At 39.0% G+C, this 23566-nt stretch overlaps 3 protein-coding genes across 6 annotated transcripts in view; all 3 read left to right on the top strand.

The window, feature by feature from the left end:
• The first annotated feature begins 31 nt into the window (after window positions 1–31).
• Window positions 32–18204, top strand: smc1b (structural maintenance of chromosomes 1B). Of its 2 annotated transcripts, XM_026946398.3 has the most exons (25): window positions 32–1774; window positions 1857–2045; window positions 2132–2244; window positions 4239–4442; window positions 4531–4769; window positions 5262–5520; window positions 6434–6574; window positions 6733–6815; window positions 7454–7661; window positions 8608–8793; window positions 8996–9181; window positions 9339–9485; window positions 9863–10000; window positions 10104–10220; window positions 10363–10469; window positions 10790–10931; window positions 11133–11278; window positions 12472–12625; window positions 13794–13889; window positions 14490–14646; window positions 14764–14918; window positions 15994–16145; window positions 16393–16462; window positions 16640–16750; window positions 17657–18204. In XM_026946398.3, the coding sequence occupies exons 1-25, from the start codon at window positions 1666–1668 to the stop codon at window positions 17753–17755; spliced, it is 3708 nt and encodes a 1235-aa protein (XP_026802199.3). In that variant the 5' UTR covers window positions 32–1665; the 3' UTR covers window positions 17756–18204. The 2 variants fall into 2 exon arrangements, with proteins under 2 accessions (XP_026802199.3, XP_034161509.2); XM_034305618.2 differs by lacking the exons at window positions 32–1774; window positions 1857–2045; window positions 4531–4769 and having other exon boundaries at window positions 2136–2244.
• A 114-nt stretch (window positions 18205–18318) lies between these two features.
• On the top strand, window positions 18319–22305 carry LOC113546506 (suppressor APC domain-containing protein 1). Of its 3 annotated transcripts, none has more exons than XM_026946414.3 (3): window positions 18319–18448; window positions 20227–20355; window positions 21160–22305. In XM_026946414.3, the coding sequence occupies exons 1-3, from the start codon at window positions 18371–18373 to the stop codon at window positions 21199–21201; spliced, it is 249 nt and encodes an 82-aa protein (XP_026802215.2). In that variant the 5' UTR covers window positions 18319–18370; the 3' UTR covers window positions 21202–22305. The 3 variants fall into 3 exon arrangements, with proteins under 3 accessions (XP_026802215.2, XP_034161511.1, XP_053091520.1); XM_034305620.2 differs by having other exon boundaries at window positions 20227–20364; XM_053235545.1 differs by having other exon boundaries at window positions 20227–22305.
• A 118-nt stretch (window positions 22306–22423) lies between these two features.
• The window catches only part of si:ch211-266k8.4 (carabin), a 61870-nt gene continuing 60727 nt past the window's right edge, over window positions 22424–23566 (top strand). The window contains exon 1 of the mRNA XM_053235544.1: window positions 22424–22729. Coding sequence (XP_053091519.1) covers window positions 22569–22729 — 161 coding nt within the window. The 5' untranslated portion in view covers window positions 22424–22568. The remainder of the gene's footprint in view (window positions 22730–23566) is intronic.

Raw genomic sequence — 23566 nt, 5'->3', positions numbered from 1 at the left:
TTATATCCAAATTTGAAAATCTCTTAGCATTTTAGCATATTACTATTTGTAATTCTATAGTTTTGACAGAATATTGTTTCTGCATTTTATATAAATACATGAGAATATATGATCATAGAAATGTTATTATACACAATGAATATGTCCCTTTTTTAAAAGAAAAAAGAAAAATAAGAAGATTAACAACCCGTCCATAAGCATTTTAGTATCATTTGTCAATACTGACTGCAAAATATCAATGTGCTACTTTATCACGTTTTCAGTCACTCCAGTAAAACATCTGTCTTTTTTTTTTTTTTTTTTTTTTTTTTTTTTTTTGAGTAGCTGATGGTGTTTGCCTGAGTAGTTTTCTGAAATGTTATAAAGGTAATGAAAAATTGTGTGAAAATTCAGAATGCTAACAATCACCACTGCAATCTCAAAACCATGAAGTAAATAGGAGCCAGTTTTCACTCAATTCTGAGTCGAGGATCGATCTATTTGATTCTTAGATCCTAAGAAAACACTAAAGCCGACTTTATGCTGTACAATTTTCAGCTTGATGTTGCTGTCACGGGTACAATCACACATGGCAAAGCAAAATCTTTGGTTGGGATTTGATATCAGTGGTCTGAGAACACTTAATGTGACATGCTCACCAGCAGCCGATTTGGTACCACCAAATGTCAACCAATGTCAGAAAATTTGGATTAAAATCCAAAGTGTGACCGCTGCTGTGACACTTGTCTTAATTGCCACTGATTGGAGAATGGCATAGGATGATACAAAACTCATGGGACTGCTACAAATACAGTAGTGGCGATATCCAAGCATAAACAAAACTTATAGGATTGAAAAGAAGAGTGGTTTGTTAAATTGTGGAAGCAGAGAGAGAATGTCTCACGACAGGACGCAAAGGGACGTGACTTATAAAGAAATACAGGATGAATTACAGATTCCCATTATATAGGTAGTTAATTACCATGCAAACGCTCTGTTCATCGAGTTTATTTACTATTATTACAGTGTGAAACTATTTCATGCTTTCCAGTCAAAGAGCTGGAATGTAGTAATTTTCTTTAATCGTACGCTATATGGCCAAAGGTTTGTAGACACCTGACCGTCACAACTATATGTGGTTCTTCCCCAAACTGTTACCAAAAAGTTGGAAGCACACAGTTGTATAGAATATCTGTGTGCTGTAGCATTACAATTTCCCTTCAGTGGAGAAGCCATGTAAATTTAATCCTGTCCAGATACGGCTTAAGACAGAGACTCGGCCCACCACCTACTCAAAAAGGGCTGAATATTAGACTTTTTAAAATATCATTGTACAGGGTTACAAGATGGTGAAATTGGGTCTGATCACGTGACCCCATTTAATCATTTAAACCATGCCGCCATTACTACTGCAGAAGCGTGTCATTCCCCCAAAACAACATATTCTTCAGTTCAAACTACACTTTCGAAGACGGTAGATTTTTCTTCTCATTTCCCATGAACCCTTTCGGCTATGCAAATTAGGGCGTGTCTGATTGGTCGAAATGGGGCGCGACTTCAATCTCTTGCGCGTTCCCGCTCTTTCTGACTGACTGAAGGGGAAACTGTTAGCCTGTTAGCTAGGTCTGCGGTCGTATTAATCATTTTTAGAGTTTCGTCGGTTTTTTTGTTATCCACAAAGTAAATATGGGCTACTTAAAGCAGATAGACGTGGACAATTTCAAGTCATGGAGAGGAAAGCAGACAATAGGTCCGTTTAAAAGGTTTACTTGCATCATTGGTACTAATGGTTCAGGTGAGTTATGTTTAATCCTTACAGTGTTAAGAACTAAAGTGAAAAATGGCTGTATGAAGATGTAACTGTGGTCATTGGAAAGGTAAGTCGAATGTGATGGATGCTTTGGGGTTTGTATTGGGAGAGAGAGCCTCCAGTCTGCGAGTGAAGCAAACCAAAGAGCTGATTCATGGCGCTCATGTCGGTAAACCGGTGTCCCGCACCGCCTCGGTCACTATGCGCTTCAGCGACGACAACGACGAAGAAACCGTCTTCAGCAGAACCATATCAGGTCTGTTTGGGTCGCACTGACGTCTCTGCATCTCTACAACCCTCCAAAACTTAACTTAACTTGCATTGTTCTGGGTTTTATTCGAGGTGACTCCTCTGAGTACCGGGTGAACGGCAGGCAGGTGACCCTGGCCAGGTACACAGCCGAGCTGGAGAAGATCGGCATCGTGGTGAAAGCCAGGAACTGCTTAGTGTTTCAGGTTAGTGACATAAAGTCCGAGTCTTTTCACCGAGTCGAATCATTTGACTCGGCTCACCAACAAGAGTCGACTCTTTCGGCTCGCGAACGATTCACTGCCGCGTGCGATAGTTTGATCAGGTGATTGATTAATTGTGGCTCAAAACGTTTAATGAAATCACACCCTGTCTTTTCATTTAAAAAAAAAAAAACACATCTTTGGGTTGATTTTATTTAAAATTGATAAACATCCCAGCATTAATGTTATTGTGCTGCTGTTAAAAAAATTAAATACAAGGTTTAGAGAATAAAGTTGCAATTTTTCTAGGAAAATGTCATAATATTAAGAGAATAAATATTAAGAGTAGAAATGTTTCAAGAATAAAGCCGTAATATTTTGAGGAAAAAGCGTAAATTTCAGGAATAAAGTTGTAATATTTTGAAGAAAAAAAAAAAGGATGATATTACGAGGCAAAAATTGAAATGTTTCAAGAATAACGCTGTAATATTACGAAGGAAAAAAGTCAAAATATTTCATGAATAAAGTCGTAATATTTTGAAAGTGAAGCCGTAATACTTTGACAGAATGGTGCATGTCAGAGCAGCGAAAATAAAGAAATACATTACTTTACAAATAAAGAAATAATTAATCTTCTTGCGTGTCCAAACCAGATACTTATTAGTATCATACCTTTGAAATGATTGTGCAAGAAATTATTTAGAATAAAGAAATCGAATTCAAGTCTGTCAATATTCTCTATATATTACCACTTTATTCTCTTCTTTTTTTAAACACCGTTATAGATCACATCCTCTAACACACAGAACATCTTCAACCTTCCTGTCATACTGCCTCATACACACACACACACACACACACACACACACTTGAGAAGCCAACACACGGCTCTGCGTTAACACTAACATACAGCTCAGATGTTAAACAGGTTTCCATCGAAGCCTTTTGATTAAATTAAACTGCAGGATCGATGCTATGCGAGTCGTCTCTCGACTTTCTCATGACTCAAAGAGTCGACTTGTTCACAAGCCCATCATCACTTTTTCACGTTCCAGATATTTTATTTTTCTTAAAAAAAAAATTTGTGCGAATTAACAGGGACGTAAACTAAGCCTCCCACTCAGTGCATTGCCGTCTTTAATCATACGGCACTGATTGCCTGAATCCCTCGAGGCATTTCAGTTTTTAAAATGATGCATCGGTCCAAATCGTCCGTTACGCTTCTACAAAATAATACACTGGTGTCATAAACTCTGGAGATTTTGGTGCCTTTTGCGTTTAGCTAAACCGACTTCATACTTGACTTGTCCTTGGAAACCTGTCACGAAATCGTGACCTTGTTGTTACAGAGTTCTGTTTGGATGAATAACGAATGGCAGAAGAAACCTTATTAACACGAAAGTCTCCAAAAGCGCTTACAGGTTTTTATGCATTTTTTTAGTCATTACTGTGAATTATTTTGTAATTACTATGAAACTAAAAGGACAGGTAGGTAGAGTTGAGACATGACGTTTCTAAGGATTCACAGATGTTCCTTCGTTCTTTCAAGTAATTAAGATAATCGATATCTTAATAACAAAAAAAAAAACCAACCTTAAAGCCCGTTAAAGATCAGCACTTGCAGCAGCACAGCCTTAATGCGTGCACGTGACGCGTCTGGCCCTAGTTTGAAGAACACAAACAATTAGTGTATAAAAAAAAAAAAAAATTCTGGAAATTTATTTTAAAATGCAATATGTTTTACTTTATACTAACACAGATCAACACTGCACTGTTTTTTTAACATATATTTTTAAACACTATCGTAGATCACATCTAACATCACATCTCCCTGTCATACTGCCTCATACACACACACACACACACACTCACACACCTGAGAAGCCAGCACACGGCTCTGCGTCAACACTAACATACAGCACTGCGCTGCTTTAGAGTCGATCACAGTTATGCAAAGTGTGTGATGTGGACTGATGTGTGTATTGTGTATATTTCAGGGTGCTGTGGAGTCCATCGCTATGATGAATGCAAAGGAACGCACAAAGATGTTTGAACGCATCAGTAACTCCTTTGAGCTGGCGAACGAGTACGACACCAAGCTGGCGGCGTTGCAGAAAGCAAAAGAGGACACTCAGTTCCATTTTAATCGCAAACGGGCAGCCACTGCAGAGAAGAAGCAGGTGTTCAAGGACAAAACTGAGGTATTATGATGAATAATTATCTGCAGTAATTATCTTCCTCGAATGCAGGTTGGATTAATGCTGCCATGACATGCTGTCATCTGTGTAGGCAGAGAAATATCAGGCCCTGGTGGAGCAGCTCAGTGAAAGCAAGCTGCAGCTCAGCCTTTTCCAGCTTTATCACAATGAGAGGGGTGTTAATGTGCTCATGGAGTCCCTGAGAGAGAAACAGGAGGCTGTCGCTGTCAAAAAGAGCGTAGTGGAGGAGTGGGAGCAAACTGTGAAGGCTCAGAAGAAAGAGCATGGACGCCTGAGCCGAGAACTGCAGAAACTAGAGAAGGAGATCAAGTGAGCGTAAACAACGTTATCAGACACAGACATGGTTTGGACAAATCAGACAAATCCGGAAGGGCAAATCAAAATCGAAGTTGATAGATTGGCAAAATGTGAGGCTATCAGCAGAACAAAACAGACAGGGTCAGTACGAGAAAATTGTAAATTGTGGAAAAAAAAAAGAAAAAAAAGGCTCACTGACATCACTAGTCGAATGCTAGGAGTGAGACTTCGCAAAAATACACTGAAAGTTGAGGTTATTTGTGGGGAGCGTGATAATTATTAACAGCCGGTTGTGATTAGAAGTCAAGGAAGTTACAGTGAAGTAGCAGGTCATGTGGCTGGGTTTGTAGTCTGTTGTTTGGCTGAGGATTCTGGGAAATGATGCAAGTTAAATGGCGCAAACTACTCTACTAGTGTCTACTAGTGTGCCATTTAATATGAGGAGCTGAATTTCTGTGCCTTCATTCACCTCATACAGTGTGTCTGCTTCCGCTGCTCTTCCAGGTCGCAGGAGGAAACCCTCAGCCATCAGAGGCCTCAGTACATCAGGGCCAAAGTGAACACCAGTCACCACCAGCGCAAGGCCGAGGAGGCGCGCACCAGCCTGCTGAAGAGCCAGAAGCAGCAGGCCAAGAAGGAGCAGGAGCTGCAGGAGCTGGAGATGGAGCTGGCCGAGCTGGAGAAGGCCTGGAGAGTTTATGAGAGAGAGATAGAGGAGCAGGCAGCTCAGAGGGGCGAGGATGTGCAGCTGGAGGAAGCTCAGGTCAGACAGAGAGTGAGATGAAGGGGTGGGAATGAGAGAAAAGAAAGAGAGCATTGTTTTGCTTTAAAGTGTTTTTCATATTCTTTATAACACCTAAGATCAAAAGCAAACAAGTGTCCAGGCAGCAGGTTTGCTGGAGACAGTGTGGACAGTTAGAAGCAGACCACGCACATATATTTTGGAGTTGTGAGAAAATCCAATCTTTTTGGGATGATGTGCAGGTAGTTATGTCCGAAGTACTTGGATATAAAATACCCAGAACCTGTTTATTTTTGCTTATGAGAAATATTAAAGGCATAGTACCAAAAAGTGATCAATATTTATGTAAGATTCTTCTTGTGGCATGTAAAAAGACTACAACTAGGAATTGGCTCAAAGACATCACTTTGAATTGTAAACAGTGGTTTGAGATTGTTGAAGAAATCCTGGTGATGGAAGAATTTACATAAATGTTAAAGATGAAAAAAGTGCTTTCAGAATGGACTGGGAAAAGTGGTTGATATATAAAGAATGTAAAAACATCTTCAACTAACTAAACTGTAAATGTTATAGAAATGATAAACTCATCTGTTTGGCTTTGTTGTTATGTTTTGTGTGTGGGAAATCTTTTTTTCTTTTTCCTTTTCTTCTGCATTGTTAATCTTGTATATTAAACTAAATAAAAATAAAAGTTAAAAATAAATAAATAAATAAATAAACCAACAGGTATGCATATCTGGGGGGAAAAAAAGTGTTTTTCATACATTCGTATATCTCACTTTTAAATGCAACATGCCATTGGGTCAACACATCACATTATCTTCTGAGGCTTTGTTCAGGATTAGCTTCTTTGCTCTTTAACTAGCAGAGTGTGTGTAAATGGATCCGCAGTCCTGGGTGGAGGTGTGACATTTAGAAATGTGTTTTGTCGTAGCTGGAGCGTTATAAGGAGCTGAAGGAACTGGCCAGGAAAAAGGGGGCCATTTTAGTTCAGAAGGCTGAGAAACTACACTGGGAGGTGAAGGCTGATCGGGAAAAGCTGGAGTTCGACAAAAGGCGAAAAAGTGAAGTTGAGGTGTGTGTGTGTGTGTGTGTGTGTATCACTATGGCTATGATTAGCAGTGGTGTCAATCTAATTATATTGAAATGCATAACAAATACAATACCTGGATAGATTTCGATATAGAGTGTATCATGTTTCTGTATATATATATATTTTTTCTTTACGTATAGGCAAACATTAAGCATGCTGAAGCTCATCGGGACGAGTTAAACAGGAGGGCAGGGAAACTGGAGGAGTATGCCATCGCCTCTAAGTATGTCATCCCTCCTAGTGCACTGATCTGTATAAACTTTATAGTAGATGTTGAATTTCTCCCACACAAAGGGGTAAATTTTAATTGGTTTTGGATCCTCAAACACTTGAGTACTCGAGAATTAACATCGAGGGGTTCACAGAACCCCTTTTTTTATACACAGTTCATACACAGTTGATGTTTGTTAGGTTTATTAGAGCGAGACAAAGACTTTAAAGTTTATATGGTGATTATTTTTCTACTTAAAGTAATAGTTTGCTAATTTTGCAGATTAAAATCTGTGTTCTCATCAGCAGGAGAACATTTCTGAGTGAAAATAATGATTTAAGATGCACCTTGTGGGTCCGAAAAAGCACCTTCCTTTGACAGAAGTGTGGAAATATTGGGGCGGTTTTCATACAATCATGGGTGGTATTTTTAAAAAATAAAGTTCTTTGGGCCTTGCTGAAGAAACTAGCTATCCCTAGCTTCTGAAACTGATAAGAAGGATTTATAGATGAACAAAAAAAACATCTCTGTGAGGAAAAATATGTGAATTTCTTGTACTGTGGTGTGGCAGTTCGAAACAATCGATATTAGAGATCATAAAATTAGACAAGGCTTTGGCTTGCTGTTCACTGAGGCCGTGTCTTTTGCAGCAAAGCTCTGGAGGAGCAGCGGGAGCAGGAGCGGAGCTTGGGGGAGATGTTGGAGCGCGGGCGGTTGCGGACGCTGGAAGTGAACGAGGAACTGGAAGTGGTAGTGCAGGAACTTCAGAATGCTCGCATGGATAGCCAGGAGAATCGGAGACAGCAGAAACGAGACGAGATCTTCGAAAGCCTGCGCAGACTCTACCCGGACGTTGTGGTATTGTATTTCCAACATTACGAGTACTTGTTTGAATTAAACCTATTTTAATGCCTTAATATGTTGCAGATTAACGATTCAAAGACCAGCAATGCGGAAAACTGTATAATTTCCATAAGGTTGTATAACTGTAAACCATCGTCCATCATTTTGACAGGCAGGGCTGTAAGAATTTTCTCAAAGTCTACATTTGTCCTTCTTTTTTTTTTTTTTTAATATGCGAATTGAACAATTACAGTCGTGAACAGTTAAAATTAGGAACATAACATTTCAGTTATCGCTTTAAACATTGTTTAGATACTGAAATGCATGAGTGACAATGAATCCAAACAATCTATTAACAATATTTTCCAGAATAAAGTAAACCCTATATAGCTAGCAACATTTTACACACTTGGCTAGCTAGCTAGTTTGTTTAAGTCACAGTTGCTAGTCATCACAACACCAACAAACTAGTTAGCTATCATTGGCAACAAACAGGGCATGTGCAGCACACGATTGAAACTTGCCACATTATAGTATACTTAATGTATATATAAGTTAGCTCTCTTATCTAGAAGAGAAAGGGCTGCATATTCTACAAACGCTATGCTACGCTGCTAGCTATTCCGACTTCATCCCACTCACACTGTCAAAGCACGTAGAAGCACATGACGTTAATTACCGTAAGAACAGTGACTCACTCAGAGTGGAGAAAATTGTGACAGTAACCTAATGAGCTCCATATGATTTACATTTTATAATGTCAGCATTGTGCATGATGTTTAGAGGCGAGAGATATCTCGCACTGATCACGTCCTCACCTGTTAACAAATGCTTCGTAACATACAAAGGTAATATAAAATGCGTCAGATACAGTACCTATGTAACAGTGACTTTGTTTTTGGCGCCGTTTTTATTAACAAATTGATTCAGATATGTTAGAGATTTTTTTTTTTGTGTCTAGTATGGACGCTTGATGGACTTGTGCCAGCCCATCCACAAGAAATACCAGCTCGCTGTCACAAAGGTGTTTGGCCATTACATGAACGCCATCGTGGTGTCCTCTGCAAAAGTGGCCCGTGACTGCATTCAGATCATAAAAGAAGAGAGAGCTGAGCGAGAGACTTTCCTCCCTATTGATAACCTGGATGTGAGTCAGACTGCCCTGTGTTCTCTGTCATAAGGCAGGATGAATGTCTGGTTAATTTTTTTGTAATTTGGTGAAGCAGTATGTATGTACAGTCATTGAACAAAATTTGTTTGGACATGAAACAAATACGCTAATTTTCAAACATGAGTCAGAATAAGCAACTTTGGCTTGAATGCAGATGATGCTTTTTTCCCTGCGTCAGGTAAAGCCCCTAAACGAGCGCCTCAGGGAGGTCCGCGGAGCCAAGATGGTGGTGGATGTGGTGCAGTGTTCCCAGAATGCACCTCAGCTGAAGAGAGTGGTGCAGTTTGTGTGTGGGAATTCCCTTGTGTGTGAGAATCTGAAAGACGCCCGCCACGTCGCGTTTGACGGCCCAGAGCGCCTTAAGGTAAGATTTAGATATGGCTGTGCGTACTCACTGTGTGCAACGGCGAGGTCAGAGTTGAAGGTTATTATAAAATGGCCGCACTTGCTACTGAACTGTAGGTCGAATCGAAGTGATGATCTCTTTATTAAGATAATGCTGTTGCTCTGGAATTTTTTAGACTGTGTCTTTGGATGGTACCTTGTTCTCCAAGTCGGGGGTGATCTCTGGTGGCTCTGTTCACCTGCGCTATAAGGCTCGGCGCTGGGAGGAGAAGGACATGAGCGGCCTGAAAGAGCGGAAGGAGCAGCTTAGTGCAGAGCTGAGGGTACGTCAGTGTTACAGGAACTCAAGGGCACAGGAAGCACCGTCCATTAGTAGGTCAAACTGTTAGCAGGATGTGCTTTTATAGGAAAATAATCAATGACTGATGGTGTATTGTGGTTTGATGTAAAGCTGAGTTACTGTTATCACCCCATAGTTGATTATTTTCCCATAACAGCACGTCCCAAAGTGTTTATTCCTCTTGTACAACAGTTTTCTTTTGAAAACTTTTAAATTTTTTACTTATTGAAGAATGACACATACTTATTTGTTTATATTTACATTTAAGGTTGTAGTCTGTGTCATTTCTTTGAGTGGAGATTTATCACGATTTGTATACGTGTAATTTGAGACCTGTGTGCATGTGTGTGCTCTTGGCAGGAACTAATAAAACTGAAACGCAAGGAGGCTGAGCTGCATCAGATCACAGCCCAGGCCCAGGGAATCCAGACTCGCCTCAAATACTCCAACTCCGAGCTGGAGTCCATCCGTAAAAAAAGCATCCCAGCCTGTCAGGCTGTAAGCTGTCCCTCTCTTTCTCTCACTCTTTCTGTTCTATTTTTTCAACTTTCTTTCACTCTTCTGTGTTACACTAAAGCGTGTTCATGCTTGTGTGCTGCAGGAAATCTCCAGACTGGAGAGTGAGCTCTCAAACCTCAAGTCTCAGATCGAGATGCAGACCAATAATGTGCAGGTGAAGGACAGTGAGGTGACAGCCCTCCAGGAGGACGTCAATCATGTGAGTCACACAAAATGTATTTACTGTTACCTATCACTTCCTACAAACTCTTACTCTCAGCCTACCGACAGCAGCTTTAGTGACAGAGGACTTTCAGCAGCCTTTGTGAGCTGTTGAGTAGAGCTTTACTTTTCTGCTGTAGATGGAGGACACAGTGTTCTCAGACTTCTGTGCTGAGATTGGAGTATCCAACATTCGTGAGTACGAGCGGGATTATGTGAGACAGCAAGGAGAGATCGAGAATAAGCGGTAAGGCCCCGTACAAACACACAACACACAAACATTAGACTTTATGATAGGTTTCTAACACTAGGAAGACATTTGCCTTTGAATTTGAAATCTAAAGAGCATTTGAGCATTAAAATATATTCAGACAGCCCCTGAACATATTAATAGTGTGTGTATGACAGTATAGCTGCTAAAACTTGCCTTTGGGTGCCACTGTGATAATGCAGGACTAGGCTATATAATAAAAGCAGTAAGCGTGTTATAGTTACAAAGTGTTCAAATACTCACAGATGTCATGATTAAAACAGTAAGGTTTGTTAAGCTTTAGCTGTTACGTCCAGGCTGCAGTTTGAGTCCCAGCGCACCCGTCTGAACACACAGTTCGAGTATGAGCAGGAGCAGCTGCACAAGCAGCGCAGGCTGATCAACAAAATGCAGGAATCCATCAAGAACGAGGAAGATGTCATCCTCACGTTGAAAGAGGTAAGCCAGCTTTAGTACAGCTCTCTAAAGATCTAATTTATGTGTCTCTCTGGCTGGTGTTTTGTATTAAACTATAAAAAAACAACATTAAAATTAAACATTCACAAACATGAACTGTTTTAACCTTTAGGTGATTGAGGTTTTTTTTTCTTTGGCACAACTTTATCCAGGGAGCACATTTTAAATGTTTGTGTTGTTCAGGAGGAAGAGAAGCTGCTTGCTGCAGTAGATGAGTCTCAGTCGAAGCTCCTAGACTTAAAGAATAAGCAGGTGGAACAGAAGTTACACGTTAATAAGGCAAAGGCTGAGCTGGATAAGAGAATCAGTGGCCTTCAAGAGAACACCAGGTATCTCTGGTTGCTAATAGTTAATGGTTGAGTTTAGTATTGACTTGACTATTTCTCTCACATTTTATCTCCTCTATTAAAGATGATGTCCTTAAGGCGTTTCAGTATATTAGGGCGAAGTGGTGATAAGTGTTCTGAGATTTAATTTTAAAAAATGAGGTTAGTTAGAAGTGCTTAATTGCATAATGCAGGCTTCTGGATTGTATTAGCATTGTGAATACCAGTAATGACAAACGATATGTTGTGATGCAGCTCTATGTAACGTGCACTGAGAGGTAGGAGACGAGTGCAAACTTTATTTGGAATTAAAATCAGAGTCCATAGCGGGGGTCAAAATACAGGCATGCAGCATCAATCATGGGAAATCTATAATCTATGTCAAAACACAGGCAAGAATCCAAAACCATGAATTTAAGTGGAAACAGGAAAAAAAAGGCTCAGATTTAACAATATTAATATTACTAATATAATTAATAATAATAAGACTTCGCCATGAATGATGAGACAACAGGCTATATATAATCATATATATGTGCGTACATATATGTATATATATATATATATATATATATATATATATATATATAAAACTAATTAAGGACTAACACAGAACAGGTGAACACAATCAGGTAACAAACCAGTGACAGAACCCACAACAAAACACAACATGAAAACAGTGCTCGTCATTCTGGGCGTATTTTGTGTACATACATACATCATTTTTACATAAATCTAAATGTGATAAAATGATACAGTTTCTTATGCTCCTGTATATAAAGTTAATACTTCCTTGTGTATTCGAAAGGGTTAGTGGTAATACACTGCAAAAATGATATCTTAGCCAAAAAAAGATCTTAAATATAGGCAAATTTAACTAATATTTCTTTTTGTTAAAACTGTTTTTAAACAAATATTCGATTATTAAACCTATTTCTAGATCATTTTAATTTCAAGCTTGAAATTTTCTTATTACTATTTGCAGATCATTTTGTTTATTTTTAGTAAATTTAGGAAATTATCCATAGAATAAGACAATTTCAAGCTTGAAATGAGTAAATATGTCTAGAATTAGACATATAATATTAAGAGACATAATATAATATGATATTAATTAACTTTTTCTTTATTCAAGAGATCTTCCGTTGCTAATGTATCGCTTTTCAGCAGAAGAAAAATCTCTCTCTCTCTCTCAGGGAACTGGTAAAGCAGCAGAAGGAGATGATCTCTGTGGAAACTGCATTGGAGCATCAGAGACTTTGCAAACACAACCTGCTGCTGGGCTGCAAAATCGAGGGTCTGCCTCTCACGGTGCTCTCAGGATCACTGGACGACATCAGTGACATCCAGGTACATCGAGAGCGCACACAGTGCAGTCACCAGGGGAAAATATTTTGTACCCACAACGTACAGGAGCAGCTGATATCTCAAATCTGAAGCTACGCTTTATTTATTTACTTCTTTACTTACTTACTTACTTACTGACAATTAGACAACAATCCAGTACTAAAGGTTCCAGCTGGAAGCTTTTCGCAGAAACTGCTGTTCTTTGTTGTTCAGAAATGGGTCTGAAAATTGACCTGTGAGCTCGTCACAGTTTGAATGACTTTGATCAGCGCCAGTATAGTTAAACCAAATGATTGATGACATTGACTGCTTTCCAGAATTATGGGCACCCTTTATGAAATTAAATTTACCAAAATTATAACTTTTTGAAAAGTTTTATCTACAGAGGTTTCAAAATGACAAGTTGGCTTGTTCTACTGTTTACATTGTACATTCCACCACTGCTACTGCTGCTCTGCTCGGTTCTTTTTGCACATCACTGGCACTGACACTTTAATACTTGTAAATTTGCACATTACACTGTATATAGATATATATACAGTAGGTTACGGGTTGCTGCTATTTTGTGTTTGTGTACTTGTCCTGCACTGTCTCGTGTTGTCTGTTCTGCACTGTTTTGTTTTGCACTGTTGCACTAGGTTGCACACGATGCACTTTATGTGGCTAGGACAACTCAGCTCTGTGTTTTGTAACTCTATGTTGTGTGAGGTGACGATGTTGGTTCTGGAGAAACGTTGTCTCATTTCACTGTGTACTGCGTCAGCTATATATAGTTGAAATGACAATAAAAGCCTCTTGACTTGACTTGATCAGTGTTAATTGTAATATTAGTCTTACAATTAATATTACAGTTAATTAATGCCTGCCCTGGAGAGAATAACAGCACTTTGTATCTTCCTGTAATGGCTGTAGCGATGCTTGCCGAGGTTCACTCCTCTATGCAGAGCTGCCCTGAAAATCTTCCAGATCAACATTTGTCCTTGAGTTTCATGGGAGATGTTTTGTGATTATTCCTCTCTTGCAATTCTAAGTCAACCCTTGATAAATAGTTAATTTATTAAGCATTATTAATGTCAGTGAGGTGCAGTGATGGGCTTTTCCATGATGTGAGCTGGGAAAAAGTGATGTGTTGAATGTGGTGGTGAGAAAAGTTCTCTTCTTTTCGACTCAGGTGGACTCTGAATCTGTAAGCACTGCCACACAAGACATTTATGAGCGAGAAGGACAGATGGTGATTGACTACAGATCTCTGGGAGATAACCTGAAGGTGAGACTAAGTGCTTGCGTAATCCGCAAACACACACTAATTATTCACATTTTATTTGTGAACTCTTAATTCTTTATTTTTCTAACAGTGACATATTAACAGTTTCTCATTCAAAATCCCACATTTACTTGATAGTGACTCATATTTTACTAACATAAATGTTTAGTTAAACTTCTTTGTAACATTTTTTCTTCCAGCACATTTGGTTGTGCGAAGCTAGCTATCTGATGGTTAGCTAGATAGCAATACAGCAGGGCATGTAGCGTCAGCTCTCCATAAATAGCTAGCTTGCTAACCACATACACGTATTTGTTGATTATGATGTTTGTACAGGAAAGGAATTACGGAATTTTTTTTAGAGAGGCTACAGATATGAATAAATTTGTGACCGTTGCCACTAACATTAACTTTTGCTGAAGTATTTTTTAAAAATGTGTGTTTCTATGTCACCTTATAAAGAACACGCTCTGACACAACTAAATAAAATGAGCATCATCATTCATAGAGTTGTTGTCATGTTACTCATGTATCCACATGAACCTGTGTATGTGTGCGTGTGCGTTCGTGTGTGTGTGTGTGTGTGTGTGCACATGTCCGCAGAGTCTGACTGAGGAGCAGGAGGTGATGGCCCAGCTGGAGGTGTTGAGAGAGAAAGTGTCGTCTCTGGACAGACTGATCCATGTGTCCAAACCACCCAATATGAAGGCCCTGGAGAAGATGAGTGAGGTGAAGGACAGCTTCCGTGAAGTGGTTGATGGTAAAAACACACACACACACACACACACAGTGGAAGGTTGTGAGGATCTTCCATTGACATAATTATTAATGCAGCTAATTAATACTTTGACTACACCTTTCTGTGTTTGTGTGTTAGCATTCGAGGCCAGCACAAGTGTAGCTAAGAAATGCCATCAGGAGTTTGAGCAAGTGAAGGCCAGACGCTTCCATCGCTTCAGCCAGTGCTTCGAGCACGTTTCTCTCGAAATCAACCATATCTACAAAGACCTCTGCAAGAACGACAGTGCTCAGGTGAGACTTTCTGTTATTCAAATCCGTTCTTTTTTATATATTAAACATATTAAAATGATTAAAACCGCTTGACATGTCATCATTAAGCACAGAAGCACCTACACTTCTACCTTTGTGTAGATTCCATTCCCTCTTTCAGCTGCTCCCATTCAGGGTCACCACAGTGGAGCACCTGTACGCATGTTTGGATTCTGGCAAACGTTTAACGTCAGATGCCATTTCTGACTCAACCAGGCTTGCGTCCGTCACTGAGAGCTCGTGCAGCGCTCCAGTGGCTGGGGTCGTTTCCCTGATCGCGGCGATGAGAGCGCCGCATGCTAGCCACTAATCCACCAAGGAAACCTTCGTGTAGATTCCATGAACATGAATATTCAGGGATGGACAAGTCAGTAGCCTGGGTGTCTGGAACAAGCACATTTTGTTTCCAGGCTATTAGTTTTTATGCCTTTACCACTAAGTGGATTTTTGCCATTGATCCATCCGTGTGTCTGTCCATCCAAGATTATTGTTAGTGTGTAATCTCAAGAACGAGTGGGTGAATGTAAGATTTATAAGGAATTAACATTGTAACCAGTAGATTATCTGATTAAATTTTGCAGTTGATCATATCAGGGTCAAGGTTACAGCAAGGTCAGATGTCTGAAATAGTTTTTCTACAATCGCTTCCTTCCTGTCTGAAGAATATTTTGAGGGTATTTTTGGAGAAATCCCCGTCAACGCTATTGGCATCGAGTTCTGTTTATTTGTTTATAGTTGCCCTGCAGACAAGTAGGAAAACAGAAAGAGAAAAAGAAACTACTTCTTATTGGTTTTCTCAAACCAAAAGATTTTAATTTGGTATGTATGTTTAAACAACGTGTGATTCCTGATGGTGAGCCGCACTGATGCTGTAACTATAGCACACACGACTCATACCTGCTGCACTATGCACATTGGCTGAGGTGCTGTCTACCTGTCTGTAAAATGTTTTTTACCAAACGATGGATTTTATAAAAAGTAGGATAATATTAAGCAATCTTTTTCAATAAAAAATTAAGTTTTGTTTTCATTGTGTGCATGTGTGTGTCTCCTGCAGGCGACTCTGAGTGCAGAAAATCCTGATGAGCCTTACCTGGGTGGTATCAGTTACAACTGCGTGGCGCCTGGGAAGAGATTTATGGCCATGGACAACCTGTCAGGAGGAGAGAAGTCAATCGCTGCGCTCGCTCTGGTGTTTGCTATTCACAGGTAGTCAGCTTTTACCTGGGCGGAGTCAAATTTATTTATTTTCCTTAAGATTTTACATATGGTCTGCCTGTAGCTATGGCCAAGGTGGTTAAGTGAAAATTAAATGATACAGCTCAAAACATTGTAAAAAAGCACTTCCTTAAAACACCACTTTTTATTTTAATTACTGGTCATATATTAAAAACTTGTTAATTATTTCATTATTTCTGTGATAAGTTTTGACCTTCATGTCTCATTTTTGTCCCAGCTTCCGTCCTGCTCCATTCTTTGTGCTGGATGAGGTGGACGCAGCTTTGGACAACACAAACATTGGCAAGGCAAGAAGACGCCCACTGTCTTTTTTTTTTTTACTGATTTCTACTTTCCAAGATCTGTTTTTCCTTTCCAAATGTACTTATACTAATACTTGATAACATACAGTATACTCTTCCATTTAGTGAAACACAACTGAGCACTTCTTATTGTCTGATATATGAATATATGATTCTGTGCAGGTGACAAGCTTCATTAGGGAACAATCAAGAAATAACTTTCAGGTCATTGTCATCTCACTGAAGGAGGAGTTCTATTCACGGTCAGACGCTCTGCTGGGGGTCTACTCTGAGGTACTGCACACATGGTCGCATTGTTTTGTGGGGAGCCTGTGCCATTACTGGGAATCAGTGGCACTTGTAAAGTGACCAATAGCACCTAATCACAACGACTGACAAGCATGATACGTAATATGGTTACACAACCATGTTATAACAGTTAGAACCCTTCAGGAGATTCAAACGACACCAGTCCCGTGCCACTACGATCTAGAGCGTCCAAGAAAGAGGCAGTGGAAGTTGGGCATTTTAGCCGACTTTGGAGCTCAATCTCTGTTTAAAACTGATGCCTCAGGCACTGCTATGAAGCTCATTATGTTTCAATCACTCATTTTCCCTGGGTCAGAGACTTTGTTTATTCAATCAAAATTTTGGGAGAATTTGTAAATTTATTTACTTATTTTCAAGATATGGTGAACCTGTAGTACATTTTGTTTATAATGCTAAATCTCTGTTCGTAGCAATTTTTGATTTATTTAGTTTTATACAGACAAAAATGCACATTGTTTACATTGTTCATGATTCAGAAATAAAAAACGAGTCTTTTCTGTAATAATGTTTTTCGATTAAAATTGTGTTCAAAATATTCTGAGAATCGAATTGAATCGAATTGTGAAGCCAGTGTCATGAATGCAATCGAGACTGGAGTGTATGACTACACTCCTAGTTATAAGTTTTTCTTTCATTTTTTTTGCATCAAACAGTAAATGGGAGCTAATTGCAGTTGTGAGTGGGAAACTGAAGAAAAACATCATCATACTAAATTTGTGAATTTGAGAAAATATCAGTTTAAATGTTGCTTGTTGATGTCATCATTGCTAGAAAATGAACAGTCACCTGTCAATTTGTCACTTGACTGTATGGTAGTGCTCACTATTTCTGTTCAGACCTGATGTTATTCCTGTCCTTCTGGCCCTACAGTTCAATGATTTCATGTCCAGCCACCTCTTGTCACTGGACCTCACTCCGTATCCCCTGAACGACGAGAACGACAAAGAGAGAGAGATGGACATGATGTAAAGGAGCAACAGAAGAAAATGGTCAAAGGAAAACTGGGTTTCTGTTATTACATTAAAAAATACAGTATTTGATTACTGAAGTTAAGATTTTAATTTCTTCCTGTTTAAAAAAAGTGTTTGTATTAATTTTCTGTTTTAAATGGTAGGTTTTATGCGCTAATTTAGAGCACTTGAAGTTACTGTAATATTTGCTGGATGTTTTTATATCGAGTATGTTGTTAGGGAACATTTGAGTAATCAAAGAATGTTTCTTTCTGTTATGATGTTCAGTGTTTAATTGATATTTAAGTGTTTTAATTAAGGGTTTTAATTTAAATAAATGTTTTTGAGCTTGTAAATGTTTATTCACAGTATGCTGATCAGGCTACACGTGGCCTCTTCAAACAAATCATTAGTGTTGCTGTCTCACCATTCTGACCTCTCACTCTGTCACTAAATCTTTTCCCCTCAGACTCATCCTCCTTTTTTCTGACACACAGTTCTGGGGTGGGGATTAGGAAGAGAATGATCAGCTCGTACTTCGTGTATTTTATTTAACGTTCGTAGAATTGTCATCTCTTGGTCCACTGTCTCTTTGGTGTTATTAGTGATAGAGTTATTTACACCAGCACTTTTCATGGCGTCGTATACAGTCATGATTGTTCCTCTGCGGAGCAACATCAACAGTCTGGACGCCCTGAGATTCTTCCTCTGGGTGAGTTCTTCTGGATTTTATGGTGCTATAATGTGTAAAGTCACTGGGGATCTACCATGTTTATCTTCGTGAACTAATTATTTTTGCCTGTCTTGTAGTACAACACAAAATTAGACACAGAGAGCCACAAATTAACACAAGGATTAGAACACTAGCAATAATAATAGTAATGTGCAATAATAGTAGGTATAAGTTCTCATTTGTATTATTGGGTATTTATAGTACTTTGTGCCTTTTGTTTTTGTCCTCTTTAACATACTGTTCTGTGGTTTCAACCGTCACAAACCTTTACTGAATTCCCAGCCAGCCTCTAGATCAATGCTGGTAGTTCACAACTGTATAACAAAGTTATTTAAAGGCAGAAACTATTTCCACTCAGCTCATCAGGCTAAGAATGGGCTCAGCAGGAAACAAATGCCAAGAAAAAAAAAAAAAAAAAGCAGAACACAAACAAAATTCTGATTTCCCTTAGACGTAAATTACTAGTTTCAAACACTTAGAAAGATGACCCTTATTTTCATTATACATATACATGTGCGGTGTTTTCAAATACTTTTCTTTGTTTATCCCAGGCTGTTCTTGAGGTTGAAGATCAAGACATTCTGCAAAGAAAAATAAAATAAAAGTTTCTCACTAAAGACCATTCATTCATTCATCTTCGGTAAGTGATTTATCCTGGTTAGGGTTGCAGTGGTCCAGAGTCTATCCCAGGATGTAACGTGGGGGTCGAGACAACGGAGTTGGGGATCCAAGTGCAAGGCTTTATTAACAAACGTGGTGAAAACAGGCAGGGTCGAGCACCAGCAAACAGTATAAACCAAGGCAGAGACTAAAGAGTAATTCAAAACACAGGCAATGGTCAGGGCAGGCAGCAAACAATCAAAAACAAGGAAAACAGTCCAAGGGTCAAAACACAGGTAAACTAGGAGACACGGAAACTGGGAACGAGGGATAGCTATACACACAATGACATACAATAATCAGCAACCTAGGAGCATGTGTGAGCAACTTTTATACAGAACAGGGAGAACATGTGACAAAACCAACCAATGAGAACATGACACATGAAACAAAGGAACCAAGCAGAACATGACACACAAACAAGGGTAGCACATGACAGGTGGGGCAAGGAACACATGGGAAATGGAGTCCTGAGAACAATGGCAAGAGTCCGGGGTGGAGTGCCCTCTAGTGGAGTCCGTGGGCAGTCTAGCTGGTGATCGTAACACAGGAACACTAGATTCCACTAGATGTTGGAGCGAGGCTGTGGGGATTTGTGTTCATTCAGCCACAAGAGCATTAGTGAGGTCAGGCGCTGATGTTGGTGAGGAGGTCTGGGGTGCAGTCGGTGTTCCAGTTCATCCCAAAGGTGTTCAGTGGGGTTGAGGTCAGGGCTCTGTGCAGGACACTCGAGTTCTTCCACTCCAACCTTCACACACCATGTCTTCATGGAGCTCGCTTTGTGCACAGGGGCATTGTCATGCTGGAGCAGGTTTGAGCCTCTTAGTTCCAGTGAAGGGTAAATGTAATGCTACAGCATACGACATGGTATACAACTGTGTGCTTCCAACTTTGTGGCAACAGTTTGAGAAAGAACAGTAGATTACATCTGATACTGTACAGATTATGTACAATATCTTCTCCAGTGTCGTCCTTAAGAAAACCCCAAGCAAACAAAAACAAAAACAGTTGAAAAGACCCCTATTTCATTTCATTTTCTGTAGGAAAGGCTTCCATATGAACCCAACTGTATGTGTGTTTCATTCTTTCATGTTCAGGTGAAGAAACTGCAGGAACTGGAGAGGGAGAAGGACATCTTGTGGATGAGTCTGCAGACGCTGGAGCAGGCACGGCACTGGATTCGCTCCAGACTGGAGGGAAACGCCAAGTCTGGAAAGATGGAGGAGGTGATAGGAGTCAGTATGAATACCGTTATGCGCCTTTGTTGCCATACTGAGCATTAGACATGTACCAGTTTAATAATTGCCTATTCTTTTATTATAGTTTGCAGTACTAAAGTGTTGTATTTTTAAACATTTATTATTGGTTAATGCTTACATTCAGTAATTCACATACATATGGGTGACAAATTAAAGGAAAACCCAACATTTATGTGGGTTAGTAAGGCATTTGGCCTCCTCAGGCTTCAGTGCACCATGATATAGAAGCTACAGTCTCAGTCAGGAGCTGCGCTGGAGAGATGAACACCGTTCTTCCGAAAGATTTTCCCTCAGTTAGTGTTTTGATGATGGTGATAGAGAGAGCTGTCTAACACGTCGTGCTAAAATCTCCCACAGGTGTTCATTTGGATTGAGATCTGGTGAATGTGAAGGCCATAGCATACGATTTACATAATTTTCGTCGTCATCAAACAATTTAGTTAGCCCTCGTGCCCTGGGGATGGGGGTGGAGTCATCCTGGATGAGACCACGCCCACCAGGATAGAAATGTTTTATCATAGGATAAAGGTGATCAGTCTGAAGAACATAGCATTGATTTACAGTGACACCTCACTGTAAGGGGATAAATGGACCCAAACCATGGCAGTAAAATAAGTAAATGCCCCCCACAGCATAACAGAGACACAAGTTTTTCCTTTAATATGTCACACGCATGTATTACGGCTCTCTGTATTGATTGCTCTGTTTAGCTGAATAAGTCAAATGAAAATCATGTCTTTATTCTCTTACATGCTTCTTCACTGGTTTCAGGACATTAGGACACTGAAAAGGACACATTTAACAGGTCGCTGACTTCATGCCACAATAACAAACCCTTTTTTTAAAAAATTTGAGCAACTATCTGACCAATCTAATGCTTTCTGGTCCATTTAGCTTTTGTAGTTCTGCTCATTTTCACTGCAAAAGAATTACAAATCATTTACTAACTGGATTAATAGCTGGGCAGAATGGGTTTAATCTATTTTACACATGAAATAACTGAAAAAAAAAGAATTTAATGAAAAAAATCTCATTTATAATAGTTTTATAATATATTGTTGTGAAGTTTACCAGATGGATTATTTATGTTATTTTGTTTTACATATTTTGTAAAGTGAAGTGTTAGAAAAGTGCTGTATATATAAATAAATGGATGGATGGAAATACTGTGCATGGATGGAACACAGAGAAACCCACACAGACACAAACTCCACACAGGAAGTAACCCGAGCTCAGGATCTCCCCGGAACCCTGGACCTGTGAGGCGGCCACGCTTCCCCTAAAATAAAAGTTGACAAATGTTAAGAACATTTCAGCATTTTGGAGATTTCTCTTTCTTACTACTGGGATGTATAAACCTTTGAGTTTTGTTTCAGGATTAGCCAGGACTGAGTTGTATTTGAGCTGTTAGTGATACCAGGATCTCATTGTTTCACAGACATTACATTAAATGTAACTATAAACAGATAAAAAATATGATGCCATTCCTTAATGAATAGAAACTAGTAAAAGTTGGAAAATTGCTGTGGTAATAGAGGAATAAAATACTTCCTGGATTGTGTTGTATTTGAGTTGTAAGTTATTGCAGGATCTAACTTGTTCTGAAGATGTTACAATAAATGTAGTTGTAAATGGATAAAAAAAAAATGCAGTTCTTTAATAAATAGAAAATTGTAGTAGTTGGAAAATTGCTGTGGTATAAGAGGAATAATTCACTGCAGGACATGCTGTTATTGGGAATTAATCAGCTTTGGGGTGATAATAGTAACTCTGCTTCATCATACCTTTCCATCATTGATTATTTTCCTTTAACAGCACAACACCGAGTGATTTATTCCTTACACATATTTGATTTTTATACTATAAAAATGTTACATGTTAGAGTGAGTTGAATAATTAACAATGACACAATTTGTTTGAATTTATTAACGAGTGATATTTAGGAGGACTGAAAGATACACTGCTCTCTCTCTCTCTTCCCCTCTAACGATTAAAAAATGTGTTGTGCTGCTGCTGCACTCGAGGACTCGTATTTTGAAACACCGCCATGTTTGAATGAAACTGGCGGTGAGTTCAAACTCAGCTGGCCAGGTCTGGGTGAAGCGGGTGAGATGGAAACATTGGGAAAGTGAAATAAGCAGTAATAAAGCTCAGTTGAAGGTTTGGCTGTGAGGAAGAGGATGTTGAGGAGGAGCAGCAGCAGCAGGAGCAGCAGGAGCAGCAGCAGTGCTAAAGCCTCAGCCAGGCGCAGGAGCAGCAGCACTGTGCGCTTTGATGAGTTTGGTTTCGCCTTCAGTAAGAGGAGAGAGAGGAAACTGCAGCACAGATCCCATGATTACAGGTGTGTGTTTATATCATACACTCTCAGTAAAACATGCTTTATTTCCCCTGATCATAGGTTCAACTTGGAAACAAGTGTTAGGGCCTGAAGTGAAGTCTCTGCTCTTGTTATTGTAAATATATTAAACATCCAGTATTCAGAGACTGGCTTATTTTGGTTCCAGTAATGCTTTATAGTAAGATTCCCTTAATGTAACTGACAGTGTTTACTCTCATGCACAGTGTCCACACTTATGGACAGTCAATTTAAAGCTGTTTTTTTTAATCATTTGAGAAAATCACTGCATTTTAACATGAATCATTATTCTGATTTCTGTTTCTCTCTAGACTGTTTGTGAGTGCAGCTATGCAGCATGTCTACAGTTACAGCTTTACAAACTTTCAAAACAAAATTAAGTGGGTTTTTGTGCCAGTGTGTTCTAATGAACCCATAAAATGTTTTAAAAATAGTTATTTTTTATTGAAAATGTTCATCATGCAACAGCTCTAAACTGCATACATTCTGTACATCAAGAATATTTTAAAAAATATTCAGCAATATTGAATGCTAACAATTTATAATAAGGTTTCTTATTTTTTAAATTTCAGGTAGAATGTTTTATCCTTTTTTCCTCATGATATTTCACGTAAACATGGACAACCCATTTACTTTTTAATGCAAGTAATATTTACAGAAATTCATATTCATGTTACATTTTAAGTAATAAAAGCACGTGAAGAATATGTTTGTAAATAATTTATGCATGAAAGGGTTAACAGATTACTACACTGATGTTGAATCCTTAATTCTCATTGGTCAGAAGGTGTTGATTAATTTGCTATAATAGCAGCTCAAATC

The sequence above is a fragment of the Pangasianodon hypophthalmus genome, chromosome 7 (genome assembly GCF_027358585.1).
Source record: "Pangasianodon hypophthalmus isolate fPanHyp1 chromosome 7, fPanHyp1.pri, whole genome shotgun sequence".
NCBI lineage: Eukaryota > Metazoa > Chordata > Actinopteri > Siluriformes > Pangasiidae > Pangasianodon > Pangasianodon hypophthalmus.
The sequence above is the reverse complement of the archived record's forward strand: the minus strand, read 5'-3'. Positions and strand labels throughout refer to the sequence as shown.

Coding starts and splice junctions, on each gene's coding strand:
- smc1b (XM_026946398.3), top strand. CDS start 1,666: ATGGGCTACTTAAAGCAGATAGACGTGGACAATTTCAAGTCATGGAGA. Junction 6,816..7,453: donor GAGTATGCCATCGCCTCTAA/GTATGTCATCCC, acceptor TGTCTTTTGCAG/CAAAGCTCTGGAGGAGCAGC. Junction 12,626..13,793: donor ACGACATCAGTGACATCCAG/GTACATCGAGAG, acceptor TTTTCGACTCAG/GTGGACTCTGAATCTGTAAG.
- LOC113546506 (XM_053235545.1), top strand. CDS start 18,371: ATGGCGTCGTATACAGTCATGATTGTTCCTCTGCGGAGCAACATCAAC. Junction 18,449..20,226: donor CCCTGAGATTCTTCCTCTGG/GTGAGTTCTTCT, acceptor TTTCATGTTCAG/GTGAAGAAACTGCAGGAACT.